The 22,624-nt window shown below is 38.3% G+C and overlaps 1 protein-coding gene across 2 annotated transcripts in view; it reads right to left on the bottom strand.

Annotated features, from left to right (window-relative positions):
* Positions 1-20,602, bottom strand: part of UBE2E2 (ubiquitin conjugating enzyme E2 E2) — a 489,981-nt gene extending 469,379 nt beyond the window's left edge. Inside the window, exons 1-3 of one of the 2 annotated variants that reach the window (XM_037845691.1) lie at positions 20,470-20,602; positions 14,369-14,552; positions 334-384 (exon numbers count right to left, since the gene is read on the bottom strand). In XM_037845691.1, coding sequence (XP_037701619.1) covers positions 334-384; positions 14,369-14,544 — 227 coding nt within the window. In that variant the 5' untranslated portion in view covers positions 14,545-14,552; positions 20,470-20,602. Of the gene's footprint in view, positions 1-333; positions 385-14,368; positions 14,553-16,406; positions 16,432-20,469 lie in introns of those variants that run through there. The other variant, XM_037845699.1, reaches the window with a different exon arrangement.
* Between the last annotated feature and the right edge of the window lie 2,022 nt (positions 20,603-22,624).

Raw genomic sequence — 22,624 nt, 5'->3', positions numbered from 1 at the left:
AAGAAATCATTTAAGTCTCTAACACCTCCTCTTCTACTAAAAGATAAACCTATCTGTTACCCTGTAATTCCATTATCTTATTGTTATTGACTTACTCTATTTTTAGCAACTCCACTCTAGCACTACAAACACAGTTGCTGAATATTCCATTTCTGAACAGAGACAACAACCACTACTGTGGTCCACTATCATTTAAATACAAACCACAATGATGTTTTTACCAATTAATCAGACTTCAACAACAGTTGCCAACAAATATTGGCACATGAGGCCAACAGTTCAAATATACCTTCTGCAAAAGATACAAGTAAATAAAAATCCATAAGTACTTACCTACAGTTGGGAGGAGGGTCTAATGTAATCTCTGCAAGTTCCTTCTGAATTCTTTAAAATAAAGACAAAGAAAGTTATGTTAAAATGGGTATGTTTTCATTCTCAACATTAATCTATTTCATTAAAATGTCATAATTTCACACTAGTATCTCCCTTTGTATGCTTTTAATTTGAAATACTAATATAGTATAACATCATATAGAACAACAGCAACAAAAAGCAGTAATTTCTGCCATGATTTTGAGAATGCAGCAACAAAGGGTGATGAAATTGGCAATACTAGTGCCTTTCATCTGCTGAGGTTAGGCAATGACAAATTAAAACGTCATTAATAAATAAAGAATTACCATGACCCAGCAATCCCACTTCTAGAAACGTACCTGGAAGAACTGAAAGCAGGGACTCAAACAGATATTTGTGCACTGATGTTCAGAACAGTATTATTCACAACAGTCAAAAGATGGAAGCAACCCAAGTGTCCATCAACAGATGAATGGATAAACAAAATGTGGTATATACACACAGAGAATATTATTCAGCCACAAAAAGGAATGAAGTTCTAGTACTTGCTACAGTGTAGGTTAACCTTAAAGATACCATGTTGAGTGAATTAAGCCAGAAAAAAAAAAGGACAGATGTTGTATAACTTCATTAAACTAAACAGAATATGAAAATTCATAAGAGAAGGAAAATAGATTACAGGTTACCAGGGGTGCAGGGTAAGGAGACTGGGGAGTCAATGTTTCATGGGTACATAGTTTCTGTCTGGAGTAATGGAAAAGCTCTGGTAACAGATGGTGTTGATGGTAGCACACATTGTGAATATAGTTATACCACTGAATCACATGCTTGAAAGTAGTTAAAATGGGAAATTTTACATTGTATACATGTTAAAACTAAAAAAAAAAAACTTGACTAAACCACTGATAGCACTAACCAACACTTCTAGTTTAAACTAGAAACTTTTGCTGCACAAATCATGGGTCACTTTAACTTCTTATTTGTACACACAATGAAAAGCAGATCAAATTAAGCTGAATCCAAGCATCCTGTTTGATCTACTCAGTTGATAAAGAAAGGACTATCATGGTCTCATTCCAACAAATGAAAGTGCTACCCAAATACCCTGAAGCCTCTTATGTTGGAGCAGGTTGGGGCTTTCAAGTTTACGCTACTCCTTCTGTTAGAATTTTCCTACTAATACGTGAATAATTTTATTGTCATTGCATAAGCTTCAGGCAGAGAAAAACAAGTATTTTTTAAAGCCTGCTCTTATTTTCTACTTTGATTTTTTAACTGCATCTAAAACCCCATGTACATATATAAAAGTTAACAGTGCCACACTGTTTGCTAAGATTATACTTAGCAACTTCTCAATTTAAGCTTTGTTAAACCAAAGACAAAAAAAAATCTCAAAGCCACTTCTCTTTGTCTTGACTTTTAAATATGAGATTCATTAAAAGCTGAATAACTGCTATCTGCTAATTATTCAGATAGCACATGGGTGATACCTGACTAAAGCCCTTTAAAAAAAAAACAAGAATTTGGCCAAAAACATTTCCTCTCAATTTCATTCTACATTTCTTGGAAGAAAACAAATGGAACTAGAATAAATGATTCCTGCAATAAAATGGGATTCCTATCCTAATTCCTATCCTAAAAAGATAGGATTCCCAAAGGTATTGCACAATACTAATACAATTTTCACTTCTTTAAACCATATGGTTCAAGGTAGGAGGGGCATTATTTAGCAGAGCAAGACCAACAAATTCAAAGAAAAAAAGAAAACTCTCATTTTAATTTTGCTATGTCATTGAGAGTCCTTAAGCAAAAAGGACTTCTTACACCTAGTCTCTCTGTTTTCTATCCTATAAAATAAGTTAACTAGGATAAATTCCATAATCTACTTTATCTTTAAAGCACTACAATTTCCTTCTAACACGGATTCTATGATGTCTACATGCATGAAATACATCTGGCCCATACTTAAACGATGGAAGACTCACATTTTATGGAATACACACAAAAGTATAAAACAGGCATTTTAAAACTATACGGATAAGTCCAGTTTAAAGATGGCAAACTGAGCATACACAAACAGTCACCTCCCACCCCTTTAGGACTCCACTGGGGTCGGGAGTGGGGGAAGGGGTGTACAGAAGTACAAAAAGGAATAAACCTATAAAAGCAAAAAGGGGGATGCTCACCAAAGGATAGGAAAGTCCAGTACATTTCTAGAAGACAAAGTAGATGGGTGTTAAGTCACACAAGACAGTGTAGCCAAGAGGGGGCTGCACAGTGTATAAGTACATAATAAAGACATTAAACAAGAGAAATAAAAAAGAACAACAATCGGAAATCTCAGAAGGAAAAAAAAGCCACATAAGAGAATCATAGATCAAATATAAAGTAAAATAAGATGTGAAAATAACTTTAATCAAGCAAAGGATGTTAAGGGAAAATTAAGGAGATTTGATCTGAAATTCACCTAAATGCTAGACTCATGAGGCCACCTAGCCGGGATCATGATAATGCACACGCAGGCAAGTAAACGTAATTCTAGCATGCTCTTATGTCTGGCAATAATACAGTTTATTGGTCTTTTACTTATACATGAAGAACAGAAAATAAGTTATAGTTGCACTACACAATGTAAACATACCTGCCTTAAAGATGTAGAATTAAGTGTGATTAATAGAAACCAGCTAAAAGTGGATAGCAGAGAGAGGTGAGTAGGTGGAAGGAAGAACAAAGGTATCAATATCCCCATTTTACAAACTGTAGAATCAAGAATAACTGTTGAAATTTGAAGAAACAAGCTATTGATGCTTAAATATATTAGAATACAAAGATAACTGATAATCTATTTTCTATCATTAACCAGGAGGAGGGGAAAGTAAAGAAGAGCAAGTTAACAAATTAAATCTTCATATGCCAAAGCAGAGAGTCAAAAGATATTATTCAAATTAAAAATTCAACAAATAAGATATTTTATTTAGAGTTATGCAGAAAACCAACAAAAGAACTAAAAATAAAAATGACTAAGAGTTTGCTTCAAAGAAGTGGAAATGGAAATAGGGAGAGATTATACAAAAGAATGTTGCCTTCCATTATAAACATTTCTGTGTTTAATTTGTTACCAGAAACATGAAAAACTTAAAAAAAAGTTTTTTAATGAGAGAAGTTTTGAGTTACAGAAAAAATCAATCATGAATAAAATACAGGATTCCCATATACCACCCTATTATTAACAGCTTGCATTGGTGTGGAACATCTGTAATGACTGACAGAAGCACATTTTTATAACTGTAGCATTAACTATATAGTTGTGGTTTAAATTTAGGGTTCACTGTGTTATGCAGTTTCATGGACTTTTCTTAAAATTTTTATTCTAGTACCATATATGCAAACTAAAATTTCCCCGTTTAACCACATTCAAATATATAATTCAGCACTATTAGTTACATCCACAAAGTTGTGCTACCATCACCACAAGCATTACCAAAACTTTTCCATCATCCCAAACAGAAACTACACATCTTAAGCCTCAAATCCCTATTTCCTAACCACACCTCATCCCGTTAACCTATATTCAAGATTCTTATTCTTTAAGTTTGCTTATTCTAATTATTTCATATCACTGAGATTATACCCATTGGTCCTTGTGTGTCTGCCTTATTTCACACAACATAACGTCTTCAAGGTTCATCCATGTTGTCGCATGTATCAGAACTTCACATTCTTTTTATGGCTGAACAATACTGCATTATGTGTATATGACACATTTTGTTTATCAACTCACTGGTTGATGGACACATGGGTTGCTTCCATCTATTGGTAATAGTGAATAATGCTACTATGAACATTAGTGTGCCAGTATCCGCTCAAGCCCCTGCCTTCAAGTGAGTCTATACCTAGAAATGGGATTGCCAGGTCATATGGTAATTCTGTACTTATCTTTCTGGAGAACTGCGAAACTGTCTTCCACAGCAGTTGCATTATTTTACGTTCCCAACAGCAATGACTGAGTGTTGCTATTTCTCCACATCCTCTTCAACATTTGTAATTTTCTGGTTTTTTTAATAGTAGCCATTCTAGTGCATATGAAATGGTAACCTGTGGTTTTTATTTGCACATCCCTAATGAATGATGATTTTCAGCATCTGCTCATGTTCGTTTTTGCTATCTGTGCATCTTCTTTGAAGAAATATTTATTCAAGTATTTTGCCCATTTTTCACTTGGGTTGTCTGACTTTTTGTTCTTGAGTTGAAGGATTTCATTACATATTCTGGATATTAAACCCTTATCAATTATGTGGTTTCCAAATATTTTTCCATTGAGTAGCATGTCGCTCTAATTTCATGATAAAGTCCTTTCAGATGCAAAAGTTTTAATTTTGATGAGGTCCCATTTATCCATTTTTTCTTTTGTTGCTTATGCTTTGGGTGTAAAGTCTAAGAATCCACTGCCTAACACAAGGTCCTGATAATATTTCCCTACATTTCTTCTAGAAGTTTGATAGTTCTAGATTTTATGTTTGGGTTTTGATACACTGAGAGTTGATTTTTTTTATATGATGTAAGATAGAGGTCCACCTTCATCCCTTTGCAAATGGAGATCCAGTTTTCCCAGCACTGTTTGTTAAAGAAATTATTTTTCCCCAATTTAATGACTTACGCCCCCTTGACAAAATCATTTTGCCATGAATGTAAGGGTTGGTTTCTAAGCTCTCAATTCAATTCCATTGGTCTATATGTCTGTCCTTGTGCCAGTATTATGCTGTTTTGATTACTGTGGCTTTGAAATAAGTTTTAAAATCAGGAAATGTTGAGTAATCCAACTTTATTCTTCTTTTACAAGATGGTTTTGGCTATATGGGGTCCCTTATCCTTCCACATAAATTTGATGATTGGCTTTTCCATTTCTGCAAAGGAAATTGCTGAATTTTTTATTGGGATGCATTGAATCTGTAATTCACTTCGGGTAGGACTGACATCTTCACAATATTTAGTTTTCCAATCCATGAACATGAAATATCCTCCCGTTTACTAAGGTAGTCATTGATTTCTTTTAGCAATATTTTGCAGTTGTGTACAAGTCCTTTACAGCCTTGGTTAGATTTATTCCTAGATACTTTATTCTCTTAGTGGCTATTGTAAATCGAACTTTTTTCCTTGCTTTCTTCTTCCAATTGTTCATTACTAGTGTATAGAAACACTGATAAGGGGGTGATGATCTGTACCCCGCAACTTTGCCGAATTCACTTAGTAGCTTTAGGAGGTTTGCTGTGGATTTCTCAGGATTTTCTGAATACAGGATCAGATCATCTGCAAGTAGGAAAAGTTTTACTTCTTCCTTTCCAATGTGGATGCCTTTTATTTAGTTTTTTTCCCTAATTGCTATGGAAACAGTCCAGCACAATGCTGAATAACAGTAGTGACACTGGGCATCCTTATCCTGTTCCTGATCTTAGAGGGAAAGCTTTCAGCTTTTCCCCATTAAATCGGATGTTAGATGTGGGATTTTCATATATGTCCTTTATCATGTTAAGAAAATTTCCTTCTATTCTTCGTTTTCTATGAGTTTTTATCAAGAAGTGGTGCCGGATTTTGTCTGACACAATTTCTGCATGATCTGAGATGACCATGTGTTCCTCCCACCATCCTTGTTCTGTTAATACGGTATATTACATTAATTGATTTTCTTATGTCGAACAACCCTTCCATACCTGGGATAAATTCCACTTGAGTATGGTGTATAATTCTTTGATGTGCTATTGACTTTGGTTTGCCAGTATTTCGTTGAGGATTTTTGCATCTATAGTCATAAGACTATAATTTGTTCTGTAATTTGTTTTTCTTGTGGTATCTTCGCCTGCCTTTGGTATGAGAATGATATTGGCCTCAAAGAATGAATTAGGAAGTGTTCCATTCCCTCCTGCTCATTTTTTGAAGAGTTTGAGCAAGAGATTGGAATTGATTCTTCTTGGAATTATGATAGGAATCCCCTGTGAAGCCACCTAGGCTCTTTTGGGGGAAGTTCAAATCTGCTCTTGACATCCTCCTGGGAATTTTTCATTTCAGTTATTGTGGTCTTCAATTCCAGTAGTCCTGTTTGGTTCCTTTATAAAATTTCTCTCTCTTTATTGAAATCCTCATATTGTTCATTCATTATTTTGCTGATATCCTTTAGTTCTTTCTCTGTATTTTCCTTCACCTTCTTAAGCATTCTGAGGATCAGTTTTTAAAGTCTCTGTCCAGTATGTCCACAGTCTGGTCTTCACTGATATTTTCCAGATTTTTAATCTTCTCCCTTTGGATGAGCCATTATTTCCTGCTTCTTTGTCTTATAATCTTTTGTTGCACATTGTACATTTTAATATTTTTAAAATCTTAATAACTCTGAAATTTATTCCCTGAGATGTCTGTTTCTTGAGCTTGTAACCAGCTATTGATATGACAGATATTTTCTTGAATGTCAGAGCTATCAGGAAGGTCTGCCCAAGTCCTCCCCCTCGCTTTTGTCTTATCCTAGGCTTGTGCTTGCTAGTGGCTTCAGAGTTCCACTGTTTACAGGAGTTTGAATGCTCCCTATAATTCCCAGGAGACAGACCTTTTCCCTCTCCTGGTGGTGTCCCACTGACAGCCTTAAATGACTGAAAGCAGGTAAGCCATAGGCCCCCTGCCTTAATTGTTCCTTACAGTGCTTTCATTGTCTCAAGTTGCTTTTGCTTGGAGAGCAAGTTGGGGGTAGTGGGGGGCAGTGAGGGGGGGTACACTGGTGAGGAGTTTCCCAAGTCAGTCTTTCCCAGTTGGAACAAGGCAAGTAACTCACAAAAGGAGTGCTGGCTACCTCCAAACTGCCCTGGAGAGGAGATGAGGAAAGGGTCAGGAAGGGCACCATGAGCTTCTTCCATAACTCCCCAAAGCTGCGCTTTCTTGACTGGCCCAGCACATGCTTCAACTGTCCTCTACAGCTCTGAGGAAGCATATGGCTTCAACCCCTACCTCTGTCCAGGGCAGAATGGAACAATGGCTGCCCTCAGAGCCAGACCCCACCCGAGAAATTCAAAGTCACTAATCAGAAGCTGTAATCAACAATCAGCCTATGCCCACCCCGGATCTTGGGGAACTGGGTTTTTATGTCCCTTACTGGCACCAGCGAATTATGCCATGGGGGGATCCCACTGTGGCCAGCCGCAAGTGTTGGGGATGGGTACCGGTAACCACTGCACAGAGAGAACAATTTACTGGTATTTACCATAATTCACCAGCCCCTTCCTCCTGGTCTTCCTGGATGCTATTCTACTGGACTCCAGAGTTTCAAAATCGTTGATTTAAACCATTCCTGCCTGTTTAATAGTTTTTCTAGTGGAGGAACTAATCCTGGAGCTTCCAACTCCACCTGTTTTTAAACTAAAAGAACCAAAATAGGCTTTCAAATGTGTATCTTAAAGCATCAAAGAAAACAATTTTTAACATAAAACAATTTATCTGGCATTTTCAAATAAGAAAAACATCTTCTTTAATGCTTATACTGCCCTTTTTAAAAATTGGTAAATTATAATTTTCTGTCATAGAATTCTATAACGAACCTGAATCCCTCCAGAGATTTATAACTCCAAATCTATATTATTCAATACAAAAAGCAATTTACTGATAAATTTGACAACACTGAGCACTGAGTCAATACATTACAAAATATTTTAAACCACTGTTACCTACGAATGGCTGTATTTCTCCAGAAAGTAAGGGTTAGACTATGAATTGCTGTTTCAATGGTTGCAAGATGTCCTGCTGTTTTCAACGACAGCAATTCAATTCTATCTCAAAAGTTGTGATTATGGCATGTATTAAGTTTCTCAGTCTTGACATGTGGGATAAGAATGGTAGCTATTTCAGGCTCTGTCTTCATGTTGAGGAAAAATCAGAAAGAACCAGTAATTCACACTTACAGTGTACCTTTCATCTCATGATCTTAGACCATTAAAAGTGAATTAAATAAATCTCATAGAATTCTCTAGTATTACTGCTTTATCAGTCCCCACTACAAGATAACAAAACTACGGCTAGTTATTGTATACTGGTAAAGTGGAAGACCAAAGCAATTATCTTGCTAAGTCAAACAAACAAAAATACCCCTCACTTACCAAAACTTTTAAGACAAAGATGATTTTTTTAGACATAAATCGACTAAACAATTTCCTAAATTTTCAACTTTCATCTAGCAGTACTACTTAGGTTATCAAGATACAGAAGTCAGAAATTGCAAATAGTTGCTGAGACAAGTCAGGAACAAAATACAGACTAAATTTCAGTTTGCATGACTTTTACTTGATACTTTAACTATTTTAGGAATGGTTAAGGGTACAATAAGAGTACTCTGAGTAACTGTCATTTGCTTTAAAAAAAAAATAAAGAAGGATCATAATCATGATTCATTCAATCTGACTTAAGTGAAGAATATGGTACCAAAATTATATGCACTGGAGAAGATACATGAACCACTAATTTTAATATCAACATACCGGATAAATGGTTCAGAAAAATGTAGTGTTTATATATTACTGTATTTAAAACACACACACTTTGGATTAAAGAAAATTCAATTAATTCACTCAGAGCCAGCTAGAACATGAATATATGAACATGGGGATTGACAAAAGTGATTTCTTACCAGTTATTCCAAAAATAAGCCCTCATCCCACCTAGATGACTTTCTATATTCCCCTGCATACTGCATTCCTCAGTCACCCGATATGATGGTTTAAAGCTGTATATACCCGATAAAAATATGTTTAATCCATTGCTGTGGGCATAAACCCATTGTAAGTAGGAACTTTTGATGAAGTAACTTCAGTTAAGGTGTGTCCCACCTCAATCAGGATGTTTTAATACTATTACTGGGGTCTTTTACGAGAGAGAAAGCCACTGAAGCAAGAAGCTGAAATCAACAAAACCCAGAAGAGAAACAGATAGATGCCTCCGTTTGTCTTGCCATATACAGAGGAGACAGGGTGAAATCAGAGAGGAAAGGGATAAGCTGAGAACTGAACTCCTGGAAACTGGAAATTGAAGGTTTGGAAAATTCTGATTATCCAGAGAGCAAGTTCCCAGAGAATAGTGCTCCATGTGAGGAGTTAACTGACCATGGATCCCGTCAGCCATTTCAGTGCAAGTCAGAACTGGAGGTGTAGCTACCCAGGAAAGATTTGTGGAAAATTCGTCTGATGGTTTGGACCCCTGTGTATTAAAGGCAAAACCAACAAGTTTTTTTCGCAATCTGTATGAACAGAATATCTGCTAGCCTGGACTAATACAGACAGCAAAGGGGCAGATTGAAGGAAAAATCACTTCAAGGGCAGTACCATGGAGCTGAGGTCTGAACCAAAGACATCTTCTCGGGACAAGAGAGTGGGACCACCCATGTGTGTGGAAAGGGTGACTCTGCCCTGGCACTGAAGAGGGCAGGCCTTCCTCCCCATTGTTCTGGAAGAGTGCTGACATCCCACCATTCTGAAAGGGTTAGTCTGTGCCTCAGAGAATGTGGAGAGCCTGGCCACAATCAAGATGGAGAGGGTGGAGCCTTCATCCCAGTGTTCAGAGAGAGCATGATCACTGTGTAAGTGCTTGGAAGGGGTGGAGCTGCCACTCCATCAAGCAAAGGACAAAACGCTGTTTCACAGATGACCCTCAGACCTTGAAATCTAATGGAGTATGCCCTGCTGGGTTTCAGAATTGCATGGGACCCATGACCCATTTTCCTTCCAATTTCCTTCTATGAGAATGGAAACATTTATCTTATGCCTGTCTTTCCTTCATATATTGGAAGCATATAACTTCTTTTCTAGGTTTTACAGGTCTTTAGGGGCCCAGAGGGTGGAATGTGGTGGTATGAAGCTGTATGCAACAGAAAAAACATTTTCTTAAATCTAATCCATTCCTGTGGCTATAAAACCACTGTAAGTAGGACCTTTTGATGAGGTTACTTCAGTTAAGGTGTGTCCCACCTCAATTAAGATGAGTCTATCCTATTACTGGAGTCCTTTATGAGAGAGAAAGCCACTGAAGCAAGAAACTGAAATCAACGAAATCCAGAAGAGAAACAGATGTCACCATGTGCCTTGTCATGTGACAGAGGAGCCAAGAATGCCTTGATGACGCCTTGATTTGGACATTTTCTCTTCCTCAAAACCAAGAGCGAATAAGTCCCCATTGTTTAACCAGATCTATCATGGTATTTGCTTTACACAGCCTAGGAAACAAAAACACCTGGGAACCTATTTTAACTAACTGAATCAACTGGCCAAAATGTTCCAAAACAAACTTATCCACAAAAAGAAAACATCATGCAACTAATTTCTCAAAACGTTTAAGTCTCAAAGTGGTCTCTAAATTAGCCTAGAAAACATATTACCATTGTAAATAATAAGCCTAGAGTTTAATTCTGAATGGTGATAAATTACTATATCTCTGTGATTCTAAGAGACCAATGATTTTATGGCTCACCATCAATTAAATGATTGTGCACATCAATTTTAAGATGTCTCCTAATTTCATAAACATGAAAAAGTTTTAAAATGTTCATTTTGGAATCAAGAAAATACAGCAATTACAAAGATTATTTCTTTCTATAAACAGTAGTACTTCATTCTCATCTGGAAAGCCTTAAACTTAGATGAGACCATATGATAAAAGTTCACATGGGTGTACACCAAAATAAATCTTTCAACCTAATAAAAATTTAGTCTGAAACCAAATGTCATTCCCATAACAGTATTACACTGACTGTCCTACAAAATCATACTGTCTACCCTGAACAAAGTTAATTTGGAATCGATCTGATTTAAAATTCACATTTAAGGAAGTGTCAACATGTGTAATAAGCAGGAGAGTCAATTCAGTCAAGATCATCTCAAAACAAATGTTTTACTGAACTGGTTAGTCAATTTAATCAAAATCATCAAAAATTTGTCACTGCAGACATTGTCTGACTTCAAGATCTACTTTCCAGCTACACACAAATATAAGAGTGATATATACATATCAAGGGAACAGACAGTGCTAAGTACATGTCAATTTTTTAAGAAACAAATTGTTGCCAGAGAAGAGCAAAGGATATCAGAAAAGTAAGCATAATCCTTCCTCCTAATTGTAAAAAAAAAACCCAGAAATTTATTTATACAATTGTTTAAAATAAATAAAATAACCACGTACCTGTTTTCTATATTATACATCAGTTTTTCAGTAATACTTGAAAACTAAGATTTTCAAGAAAATGTTAAATCAAATTAACAATAGCATTAAGTTCCCAGAGGTTAACATATACCTCATTTTTCTAGTTTTCTATAAAATAGACTTGAAAGATATCATTTCAGACTTTAATGCGTACAAAGTACATAACCGACAGCTTCAGTTTTGAGATCTTACTATGAGCCAAGTAAATGCTTTATCATAGTCCTCATCAGAGTCCTGTAAAACTATTGTGCCCATTTTACAGAAGAGGAAACAGACTTAGAGATGTGAAATTATGCATCCAAGATCACAGAGCCACTAAATGTCAGAACCTAGAAGCAAACACAGATCTGCCTGCCTCTAGAGTCTAAGCTGTTCTCTGCTACTGTTTATTCTCACAAAATGACACTATTTGGTAAAGACTCCTCATCTGAATAAAAATCAACTATCAATAATAAAGCATAAATTAGAATTTTATTGTGAAACTACTTCTAACTTTGAATCATCTCAATACAGTAATATTAGGATCCTAACCCAACGAAGAGCCAAGCCCCACAGTAAGCTCAGTGCTCTAAGGAAACCAGTCAACAAATACAGTAACCCTATGGTAGGCACTGTGGATATAACAGTGAATTAAAAAGACATGGACACCCAGCTGTCATGAATCTTATACTCTGTTCTGATGGACAGTAACTCCCAAATTTTTTCCTCAGTTCTTAAAACTTAAGCAGATGGGAAAAAGGAAAAAAACTAACTTCACTATCAATTGAATTGGGAAAGGGGCAAGGGAAGAATTAAACCTTGTTTTTAATTTTAAAAACTAAGAATGAAGCAGCATTCTTATACTTAAAACAAACAGCAAAGGACTAATTCACTTCAGAAACTGTCATATCCATAAACCACAGGAGATCTTCCGGAAAGATCATGAGTCACAGTTTGGAAATCACAATTCACAAGAATCAGTTTGCCACCCAGAGAGATTTCTTTAGCCAGGAAGCAACTCAAAAGATGTCTTACTTTTACCAATACAATAATACCAATTTCTATTTAGTGCCAATCAGGTACTATTCTGAATGTTTTAAACACACCATCTCTAAATTTCTATTAACCACATCCTAGCTAGGTTTTATCTCCTATTTAAAGAGGAGGAAAATATCTTCTTTCCTTATTTTTACTCCATGAAATCTATCAATAGCTTTGAGTGTATAATCTGCTCCTTCTGTATACTGTAGTAAAATGAAGTAAAAGGTAACCATTTGAAAAAGTCATTCAATTCTCATATTTGCATATTATACAGCACACTCTCTCTCAGAGGCAGAATATGGTCTTTGATTATCCAAGAAACATGATTTTGAGATAATTTATAGTGGTGCTACCAACCAGGGGAAAGGGCAGGACCTCACAAAGGTAGACAAGAGTCTTTGCTAACTAGAAGTCATAGTTCCATAGAGAATGGGCCCAGCAAAAGCATTCTGCAGACCCTGCTTCCAACAGGTCTGGACAGCCCTTTTCTGACAAGCTGAAGAGGCCCTGTGGAATCCCTGACTATCAGAGGCTGAGAAGTAAACCAGAGCTTCCACATTTACATAGGGCCACAATCTGTACCTGAACATCTCTTATACCCACACCCATCCAATTTCCCTTCTTTCACCTCAATGTATTTTCTCCATTCCCCACCCTTTCATCTCATCTTTAGTAACTCCTAGTATAAAAAAAAGTTTGGGCTTTCCCAACTTTCCACAAAACTCCTTCTAACAGAGATCAAGGATCAGTGACCTACCTCTGAGAAGGAGAAATTGTTATCTAGTCCCTTGGAATGGGTTGCTGACCACTCACCAGCATCCCAACATCTCTTCCTGGAGAGTCACATCCCATCAGAGGGCCTGAGAAAGTTCTTCCTAACCCTGTGGGTTGCCTAGAGCAGTGGGAAGCAAAGTCTACCAGAACATAACGGTTTTGAGTTCCCCCTAACATACACCACCCAATAAACACATAAAGTTATCAATCTACATTGACATTTCATCAAACATAAAAGCTAGACAATGCTTTTATTTATACTTCAAATTTGACATTTAAAAAGTATTAAAACAAAGCAAAAATATAAAAAGTCACCAGATCAGGAAAGACTAGAAATTTAATTTACCTCACAAATTATTTTCTAAGAGATATTCAAATAATATTAAAGCAGATTCCCTCTGCTGAGTCCAATGACATGCCAATCATCATAAGTGACTGATGTGGCAATAGAGAATCATTCAAACACCTACCTCAAGATTTATCAATTCTCTAGAGAAAAAGGCCAAGTGTATCAACACTGACCCACTGCCTAAAATAATGAAATTGAAACACATTTGTAGCTAAGTCCAGCATTTCTGATTATACTAACAGGGAGTGCTAGAAAATGAACTATCATTCTAATAATTATTTCAACGGATTCCTCCTCTCTATGCTGTGTTACTGAACAGAGTAAAGTATTTATGGTCAGTTAACTATAAATCAAGCCATCATACTTCTGCATGCATGCCCTGTATTTGATTACCTAACAATACATAAACACACACATACACACAAACACAGTATGTATATTTACTTATTTTATGAATTTGCCATGATGTTTAATTGACTTTAAATACCAAAAAGTTCACACACCATGAAATTAAAACCACGTAAATGAGAGAAGGCAAAGAAAATCCACAAATTTCATGACATACACCCAATAAAATATTTAAATGAAAAAGAAAAATAGAACTTAAGATGATAAATTGATACTAAAAATAAAAGGTTACAGTTATTTGGGTACCTTTTAGCACTAGTTGACAATTTAGCAGCTGTTTTGCTAGATATTTTTCCCTCTTTTTTCTTAGGTTGAACTTGCTCTCTTTCTGGTTCTTGCTGAACACTTTCACGTTGGTCTCCATCGGAACTTCCTCCGCTAGTGCTTGGACTGTCATCAACTCTTTGTGCCTCAGTGGACATTTTATAGCCTATATTAAAGAATCAAAAATTATTTATTCAATTGGGGAAGAGCACTGTATGGTACCTTCAGAATAAGATTAGCATCAAAATGGAACATTTTGTAAAATTTTTTTAAATCAGGAAAAAAGCATAAGTTGGTCATTTACAAAATACACAACTTTGGGAGTTACTAAATTTTTCTTTCACCCATTCAAAATGTATTGAGGAGAGAAGTGAAAACACATAAAACTTGTACATGTAATGTTCATAGCAACATTATTCTTAATAGCTAACAAGTGCAAACAATCCAAATGTCCATCTACTGACTGATGAACAAATTGTGCTATAGCTACACCATGGAGTATTAATCAGCCATATAAAAGGAATGAGGTACTAATCATACCACAATATTGATGAATCTCAAAAACATCATGCTAAATAAAATAAGCCAGTCACAAAGGTACACAGACTAAATAACTCCATTTTTATGAAATGTCCAGAATATGCAAATCCGGAGACCAAAGCAGATTAGTGGTTGCTCAGGGTGAGGGAGACTAAGGAATGACCACTAATGGGCTTTCTTTTTAGGCAAAAATGTTATAAAATTAGATAAATAGTGAGGTTGTACAACTCTATAAATAGTCTAAATAAACTACTGACCTATACAATTTTAAAGGGTGAAATTTATAATATGTGAATTACATCTCCATACAGCTGTTATTGAAAAAAAAAAAAAGGATTAAAAGAATTGAGGGCCTACTCTCTAACGGGCATTATGCTAGCCCACTGGTCCCACAACCATGAGAAATCTGGTCTAGTGGGTAAGCTAACTTGCTAACAGCTGTAACAAAGGTCAGTGCAAACAGCCATAGGAACAGAAAAGTGAGGATGATTTCTTGGTATCTACATCCAATCAATACATCCTCAGGGCTGGGCTAGGGTTAAAATCCTTTAAACCAGTCAACTGTTTTAAGTAAACTTTATGATAACAGAAGAACACAGAGGGCTACATGGATTCTAAATAAAAAATTGAACAGTATGATGGTGTCAGCATTGATCCAGCAATATATCAAGCAACCAAATTTCGAGAGATGAAGACTCTATTAAGATACTGGAGAATTCATTCTCTTTTTTTTCAGTCTGGATGAAATATCCCTCAAGGCCTTCAACTTCCCTTTGCTCTGAGTTCCTGCTCCCCAAACAGCTCTTTGATTACCAACTCAATTTCTTCCTCCAAACCTTGATACCTACTTAGCAGCTATAACCTACATAGCAGACTCAAAAAATTCCAGTAAGTGAAAAGGGATTATCACCTCTCAACTGTCATTCTGGCGTAATCAATTTCTGAGTCTGATCATGTGAATAAACACCTTATGATTAAACTAGCTTAGAGTGTACTGACAAATTGAGCCAAAGCAGCAAAGTCAATGCCCAGACTCTAGATGGCCCTGTTTCCACCAAGGCACCCTGCAGCTACCTTCTCTGACACCCGTCCTTTTTAAATGCAAAAACACAAACACAAATACAGATCAAAGCTATTGGAGTTTCTTCTGTTTCTTTCAAACTAATATTTAAAAAACAAAATACCTATATTTAAGAATATTTAACAAAAAATATATCTTTAAAAATCAGAGAGAAATTGAACAAATTCCTCTTGAAAAGAACACTATATTACTCTTAATCAAATTAGGACTTGAGATAAATCTGTTTCTGATATGATTAAGAAGAATCAATTGGTGAAAAAAAGATAATCAAATAAAGTACTGTTTTTTATGACTATTAATTAGTCCAAATTATAGCTAGTTGACACTGATGAAAATTCATCATCGCCAAAGATTTAACTTGTAAACTGCTCTATACCAAAGTGATTCTGTAATACAGACCTTTAGTGGATTGATATTTTTCTGGTAAGACACCAAAAAGATTGCAAGAGGTTTTAAGAATCTGGAAGCACAGAGAAGTAGAGAGTTAACAGAAAATACTGAATGCCTTCACTGAGACAACTGCCCCCACACATACACCACTACCCCTCCTTCAACCACACTGCCAAACTAAATTAACCCCTCCCCTGCAGCTCTGAAACGGACAGGAAACGTTTACTTTTCTACCTATTCTATAAATGGAGAGCATTAGTCTCCACAGCTGTGACATCTTTTTATGAACACTAAAGTCACTTAATAGAACACTGAAATTTTATATCAGTATGTTTCATGTCTAGTTCTAACAGTCCTAACATATTTCTTGCTTTTTTTATCTTTATTTCACTTTAATTCTCAAGCTTAGATTTAACATTGACTTTTCCTCAACTTATTTCTTTCAGTTAAATATAGCAGAAGTTTAAAACTTTGTAAGTATGTACATGAGGGATGTTAGAACACATATTCATCGGAATGAGAAAGAGAACCATTCTCAGGGAAAGGCCCTTAGATATAGCAAATGCTGCCAGCAATATTCTAAGAAATGTGAAATGAGTGAAAAATCATTTTATATATCTTAAACCAGAAGCAATCCCTTACACAACTCTAAATGAAAACTTTTTACTGAGGCTTCAGCATAATAAACTATAATTTAATAAATCTTGCTTAGAATTTCAGTTCTATATTACATTAGTCATTAAGCTAAACATTCTTCTCAATATTCACATGTGCTTTTACATACTATATCTAATCATGCCACAACTCTACAATTTCTTAAAAAAAGAAACAAGTCAATAATACAATCTGAGTCATAATCTAAAACCCAAATTTCATACACTGCTGGAGAATATCAGAGGACAACTAAACTAGGAATTAGTGTCACTAGAGAAGTGTTAAAAATACTATTAAAAAATGCCCAGATAGAAAGTTCTGGTAATAGATGGTGGTGAGGGTAGCAGTGTTGTGAATTCGATTAATCTCAACGAATGATATGCTTGTGAGTGGCTGAGATGGAAAAGTTTGTTTCCATGTTCCCATCATCTTTAAAAAAAAAAAAAAAAAAAGATTAACTAAAGAGACAACAATTAAATGCAATACAGGATCCTAGACTGGATCTAATGACAGAGAAGAAAAGGCACAAAAGGACATTATTAGAACATATGCAAAACTGGAATATAGACTGAAAGCTTTATATCATTGTTAAAGTTCTTGAACTTGGTAACTACACTTAAGGTGGTTAGATAATAAATATCCTTTTTCTTAGGAAATGTACATGGAAGTATGACGTGTTCAAGGAGCATGACACTCTCAGATGTTTAGAAAATTGACAGAGATGGACTGACAGACGTATAGATACATAGAATGATACAGCAAATGCGACAAAATGTTGAAATTGGTGGATATGGGTAAGGGGGGAGGGAAGGATGTTGGAGAATTGTGTGTTCTGTATTAGTTTTGCAAATAGTAAGTTTGTTAAGTTTGAAAGTATTTCAAAATAAAAAGCTTAAAGAAAAAAAAAATACCCAAATAGATGCATAATTTCTATAGTTTCACAATAAAGAAGAATATGTTTTTTCTACTTTTGACCCAAAATACCTTATTCTATCCAAATCTTAACCAACCAAATGACAAATTTATCAGAGGTCACAGATAACCACTTAAAGAAATGTTTACAAATGAAGTTTTCATATCTCTTTTTAAAATATCAAGAGTAAGTGAAATTTCTGCTTTCTTTGTTTTTTCCATGCCTGACTACAGAAAAAGTTTGGAGGAAAAATTATTGTACCACTCAGGAGCAACTAATTCTTAGGAAGGAAAGTAGTCATTTTAATGAGTTATAAGTATAAACTTAGTGTTCTCTCTTGAAAGTAAAAATGAATAGAAAATCCTGAATTAAAACTCTTTAAACATTAATTTCTAAATTAACATTTTTTAATTATCTTTTACTAAACTTAATTCCTAAATAGCTAATCTGATCCAATTATCTAATCTAGGGAAAAGATAAACTTAAATCCCAGGGTTATAAACACAACCTACTCTCCAATGATAGTTTCAAGGATAATAAATTATTTATATTGGTACTTTTACTTTGAACCACAAAAAGTTGGTTTCCTAAACAAAAACAAACTAATAAGGCAGACTTTCCTAAAACGTATTATATTAAGAGTTTACATGTTTCTTCTCATACATAGTAATTATCTAAGCTTGTATTAACTATGTACTTTATGCTGTAACTACAGTCCTGGTAATTACCAATATATAATCAATGAAACGCACGTGTTCTATAAAAATGAAATGATTTGGCTATAAATATTACTGATGAGATAAAAGCGACATTCCATGAGTCCAGGTTACCATCCAGACAAATCTTATCTCAAGGCATTAAACTGCAAAAGCAAGTATCCATTTCAGTTTTTATAACAGGAAAATGCTGAATTCTGTCTTTTGGTATCTGGCTGTCTCCCTACCCACGTTTCTAAATTTTCCTAAAATGTAACGTAAAATAGTTTATGGTATATACACATCCTCCAGCAATATCAACTATTAACTGTAAAGACATGTATGCAAGAAACAATAGTGGAACAACCGATTTTTTAAAATGAGAAAAGGTCACAGAATGGAAGGAAAAGGGTGCTGTGTCTTAGGGCAGAGAAAATGGGGTTTGACATATGAAAACACTCCATCATCAGCACCAGCCCACATTCAAAACTCCAGAGCCAAGGAGCATCCAAACGGAGCAAAAACAAATATTTAGATTCCCAAGGTCCGGGCTGAATTATCACATTCAGAAACATACTTTTTTTAAAAGTCAGGGATAAAAACCAAGAGTGCTTAAAATTTTTCTGAAGTGCAAGAAAATATGAGGGTCAGCTCTAACAATTCCTTTTGTACCTTTAAACAAAAATGAGTAGACTGTACAGAATACACAATATAACGAAGAAGCTTGAAAACATACACCGAGCCTTGGATGATGCCTTTCTAAAGGGGCCTTAATTTCCTTAAGGGAAGATGGATTGGACATTTCTGGTTGGTCGTGGTAAAGAAAAAAAAAAAAGCCACAAGAAGCTACACTTTATCTTCATTAGAAATGGTAAAGGGCAAAAAGATCAAAACATTATGAGAGAAGAGAGGGAGAGGAGTGGGAGGAAGGGAAGGGAGGAGGAGGGGGACAGAGGGAATCCAGTTTCAAACCAGGCCGGTGTGGGCTGCAGAGAAGAAACCAGAGAAAAATGGGCTTCGGCTCCAAACGGTGACAAGCGCGAGGCATCACAAAAGACCTATACAACACACACCCTACACCAGGGCACACACAAACACACCCCACAAGGTCTTCTCCCCGCGGGCCACGGGGGCGGCGGGGGCGGCGGCGGCGGCGGGCCAGACAGACCCGGCACTCGCCAGGAAAGACACCATGTGAAGCAATTATGCAATTAGGGAAAATAGCAAAAGATCAAGCCCGGCACTTTCCGCCGTGACATTTATCCTGTACTTTTGCAAAGACTTAGTTCCAGGATGAGGCTGGGAGAGGGCAGGGGCCGGGAGGGCGACGAAAGATAGGGAACTGAGAACCGAGGTGGGTGGAAGAAGTGCAAGGAGGGAAGGGGCAGGACCGGAGGAGGGCATGGGAAGAAGGGGGAGGGGTGAGAAGGGCGAGAAACGGGGGCAGTAGCTCGCGGGAGGGGACGCGAGGAATGAGCCACGCCGGGGAGCAGAGAGGGAGGAACCAGGGCGCAGGCAGTGTAAGCAGAGACCTGCAGCGTGGAAGGGTGGCTGGGGTGGGGGGCATGGGGGAAGGGACGCCAGCCCGGACGGATACCTCAGGGAGGGGCGTCCGCTCAGGTCGCGGGTTCGAGCTGAAGCTCGGGGAGAGAGGGAGGACACGGTGCGCTAGGGAGGGTGGGGGCGGAGGGAGGAGAGGCCCAGGGGATCTGCTGTCCCCTGCGGGCCGTCTAGTCACCGAAACCCAGACCCACGCACCCGACGCCCGGCCACGCCTGCCCCCGCCAAGCTCGCGCCTGCCTGGACTCACCCTCAACGCCGCGGCCGCCACCCCCGGCCGCTCCAGCTCCGGATATCGAGGCTGCTGCCCGCGGCTGCCGCTGTGGCCGCCCCCGAGTCCTGGAAAGTGAAGCTACCACCTCAGCGAGCCGCCGCCGCCGCCGCCCGCCCGTCCGCGCGCGAGCCCGACAGTGCGCGAGCCCGCGCGCCCGCCCGGGAGAGACCGCGAGAGCGCGAACCCCACGTCGTCCGCGTCGCGCCGCGCGCCAGCTCTACCGGCCCCGCGCTCCGCCCCTCCTCCACCCGGCGCGCGGCCGCGAGGGGGAGGGGGCAGGCGCGCGCCCGGGCCGGCTGTCCCGCCGGCCGGGCGAGAGGGCCGGGAAGCGGTGCGGAAAAGTAAAGTGACAGCAGAGTCCCGCGCGCGGGTAGCGGGCTGGTTTGGGCGAGGGACGTCCACGGTGAAGGAATGGCAGGAACAGGAGAGGTGGGGAAACCGAGGCTGGCGGGGCGGCTTGAGGGAGGGGGCGCGGAGACCTTGACGGCCACGCGCATTAAAGGGATATGCTGGCTGAGAAGTGGAGATCGTCCTAAAGATGCTGGTGAGGGGGAGGTTGGCGGTGGGGAGGCGTTGTCTCACAACCCCCGCCTCCACCCACCGTAGCCCTTGACTTCACACTCGCCCCGATGCATACGCGAAATAGCCTTGGGTATTGACCCGATTGACACACTAACCCATGCTCGGACGCGTGGTGCCCACATGCACCCAAATGCGAAAACTCCGCATTGGCCTGAAAAGTTCTCCCAGGCTAAGGATGACTCTTCACACGACACTGCAATACGGAGGTCCCTCTGCCTTTTGACTCGCCGTGGCCCAGAATGCACACCTGTTCGTGCCAAGAATTCCAGGCCGTTTAGCCTTGAAATATTGGGGATGCAGATGGGTGGGTGCTGCACTTTTCCTATCTTCAAGCACACTTGGAGGGTTTGCGAGTGGCTTTAGGAAACATTAGGTTCTCCTTTAATCTTCACCCCAAATAACCATTTTACAATAAAAGTGTGCCTGATATGCAAACTCACCTTCCAGGGAATTTCTCCCACCCCCAGCCCCAGCCCCTCTTGCCAACTGATTGCTGCTCCTAAATCCAGCCTATATACAGACTCTGGAGCTGTCGCTGTATGTGGATGGGGTGTTCTGTCCAGACAGGGCTGAAAATAGCCCCTCAAGAAAAGGAATAGACCTAGTGTGCTGGCACTTGAACAATATTGCCCAGTTAGGCACTTAATTAGATAGGGAAACTAGCAGACCAAGTGCCCTAAGCTCACCATGGGACAACGAGCAGAGTCCAGAGCAACTCAAGCACCCTGAAGAATTCAGTGCGATAAAACCTCAGAAAACAGCAAATCAAGATCCAGAACTGAAAATCCTTTTATCAAACGCCTTCTTCAGGGACTGGATATTACTTTATAATATCCCTGACAATTGCCAAAAGCAACTATTGACCTCTAGCCTCTGGCAACATCACTGAGCAAAAAGTGGGCTCATTCTTACGTGAATCACTCAAGACTATCAAAAGGAGCTGTTCTCTTCTATGCACCTGTCTCTCTGGCTCTTCTCTTCTAAAGTCACCAATCATATTGAATTCACCAGTCATATTGAATTAGAACCCACCTTGATTCAGTACGACCTCATCTTAACTTGCTTATGTCTGCAAAGACCCTATTTCCAAACAAGGTCACATACACAACTACAGGGGGTTAGGACTTCCACGTGTCTTTTGGGGGAATACAATTCAACCCACAACAACCTCCTACCTGATCTTTCTCCCCTGCCTACCCCTACACACACACACACACACACACACACACACAGAAATCTGAGTGATCATTTAAAGCATAGGTTAGATCATGCCTCTCCTGCCTCTGAACATCCAGTGTTTTCCCTTCCTAGGGCCACTGCCAAAGTTCTTACAATGACTGCACAGCACTGCATGATCTGCCTGCCATTACCAAGAACTCCTCTGACCTCACACTGTATGACTTTACTCCACCCACATCTCCCTACAGCCACACTAGCCTCCTTGTTATTATGAAACACATCAAACATTAATCAGCTTCAAGATTTCCCTACTTTACTATTCCCTATCTCCACATATTATTCCCTTCCACCCCACCCCCGAGCACTTCCC

Source organism: Choloepus didactylus, chromosome 1 (assembly GCF_015220235.1).
Source record: "Choloepus didactylus isolate mChoDid1 chromosome 1, mChoDid1.pri, whole genome shotgun sequence".
Classification (NCBI taxonomy): domain Eukaryota; kingdom Metazoa; phylum Chordata; class Mammalia; order Pilosa; family Megalonychidae; genus Choloepus; species Choloepus didactylus.
Note: the sequence above shows the minus strand (reverse complement) of the source record. Positions and strands in the feature narration are given on the sequence as shown.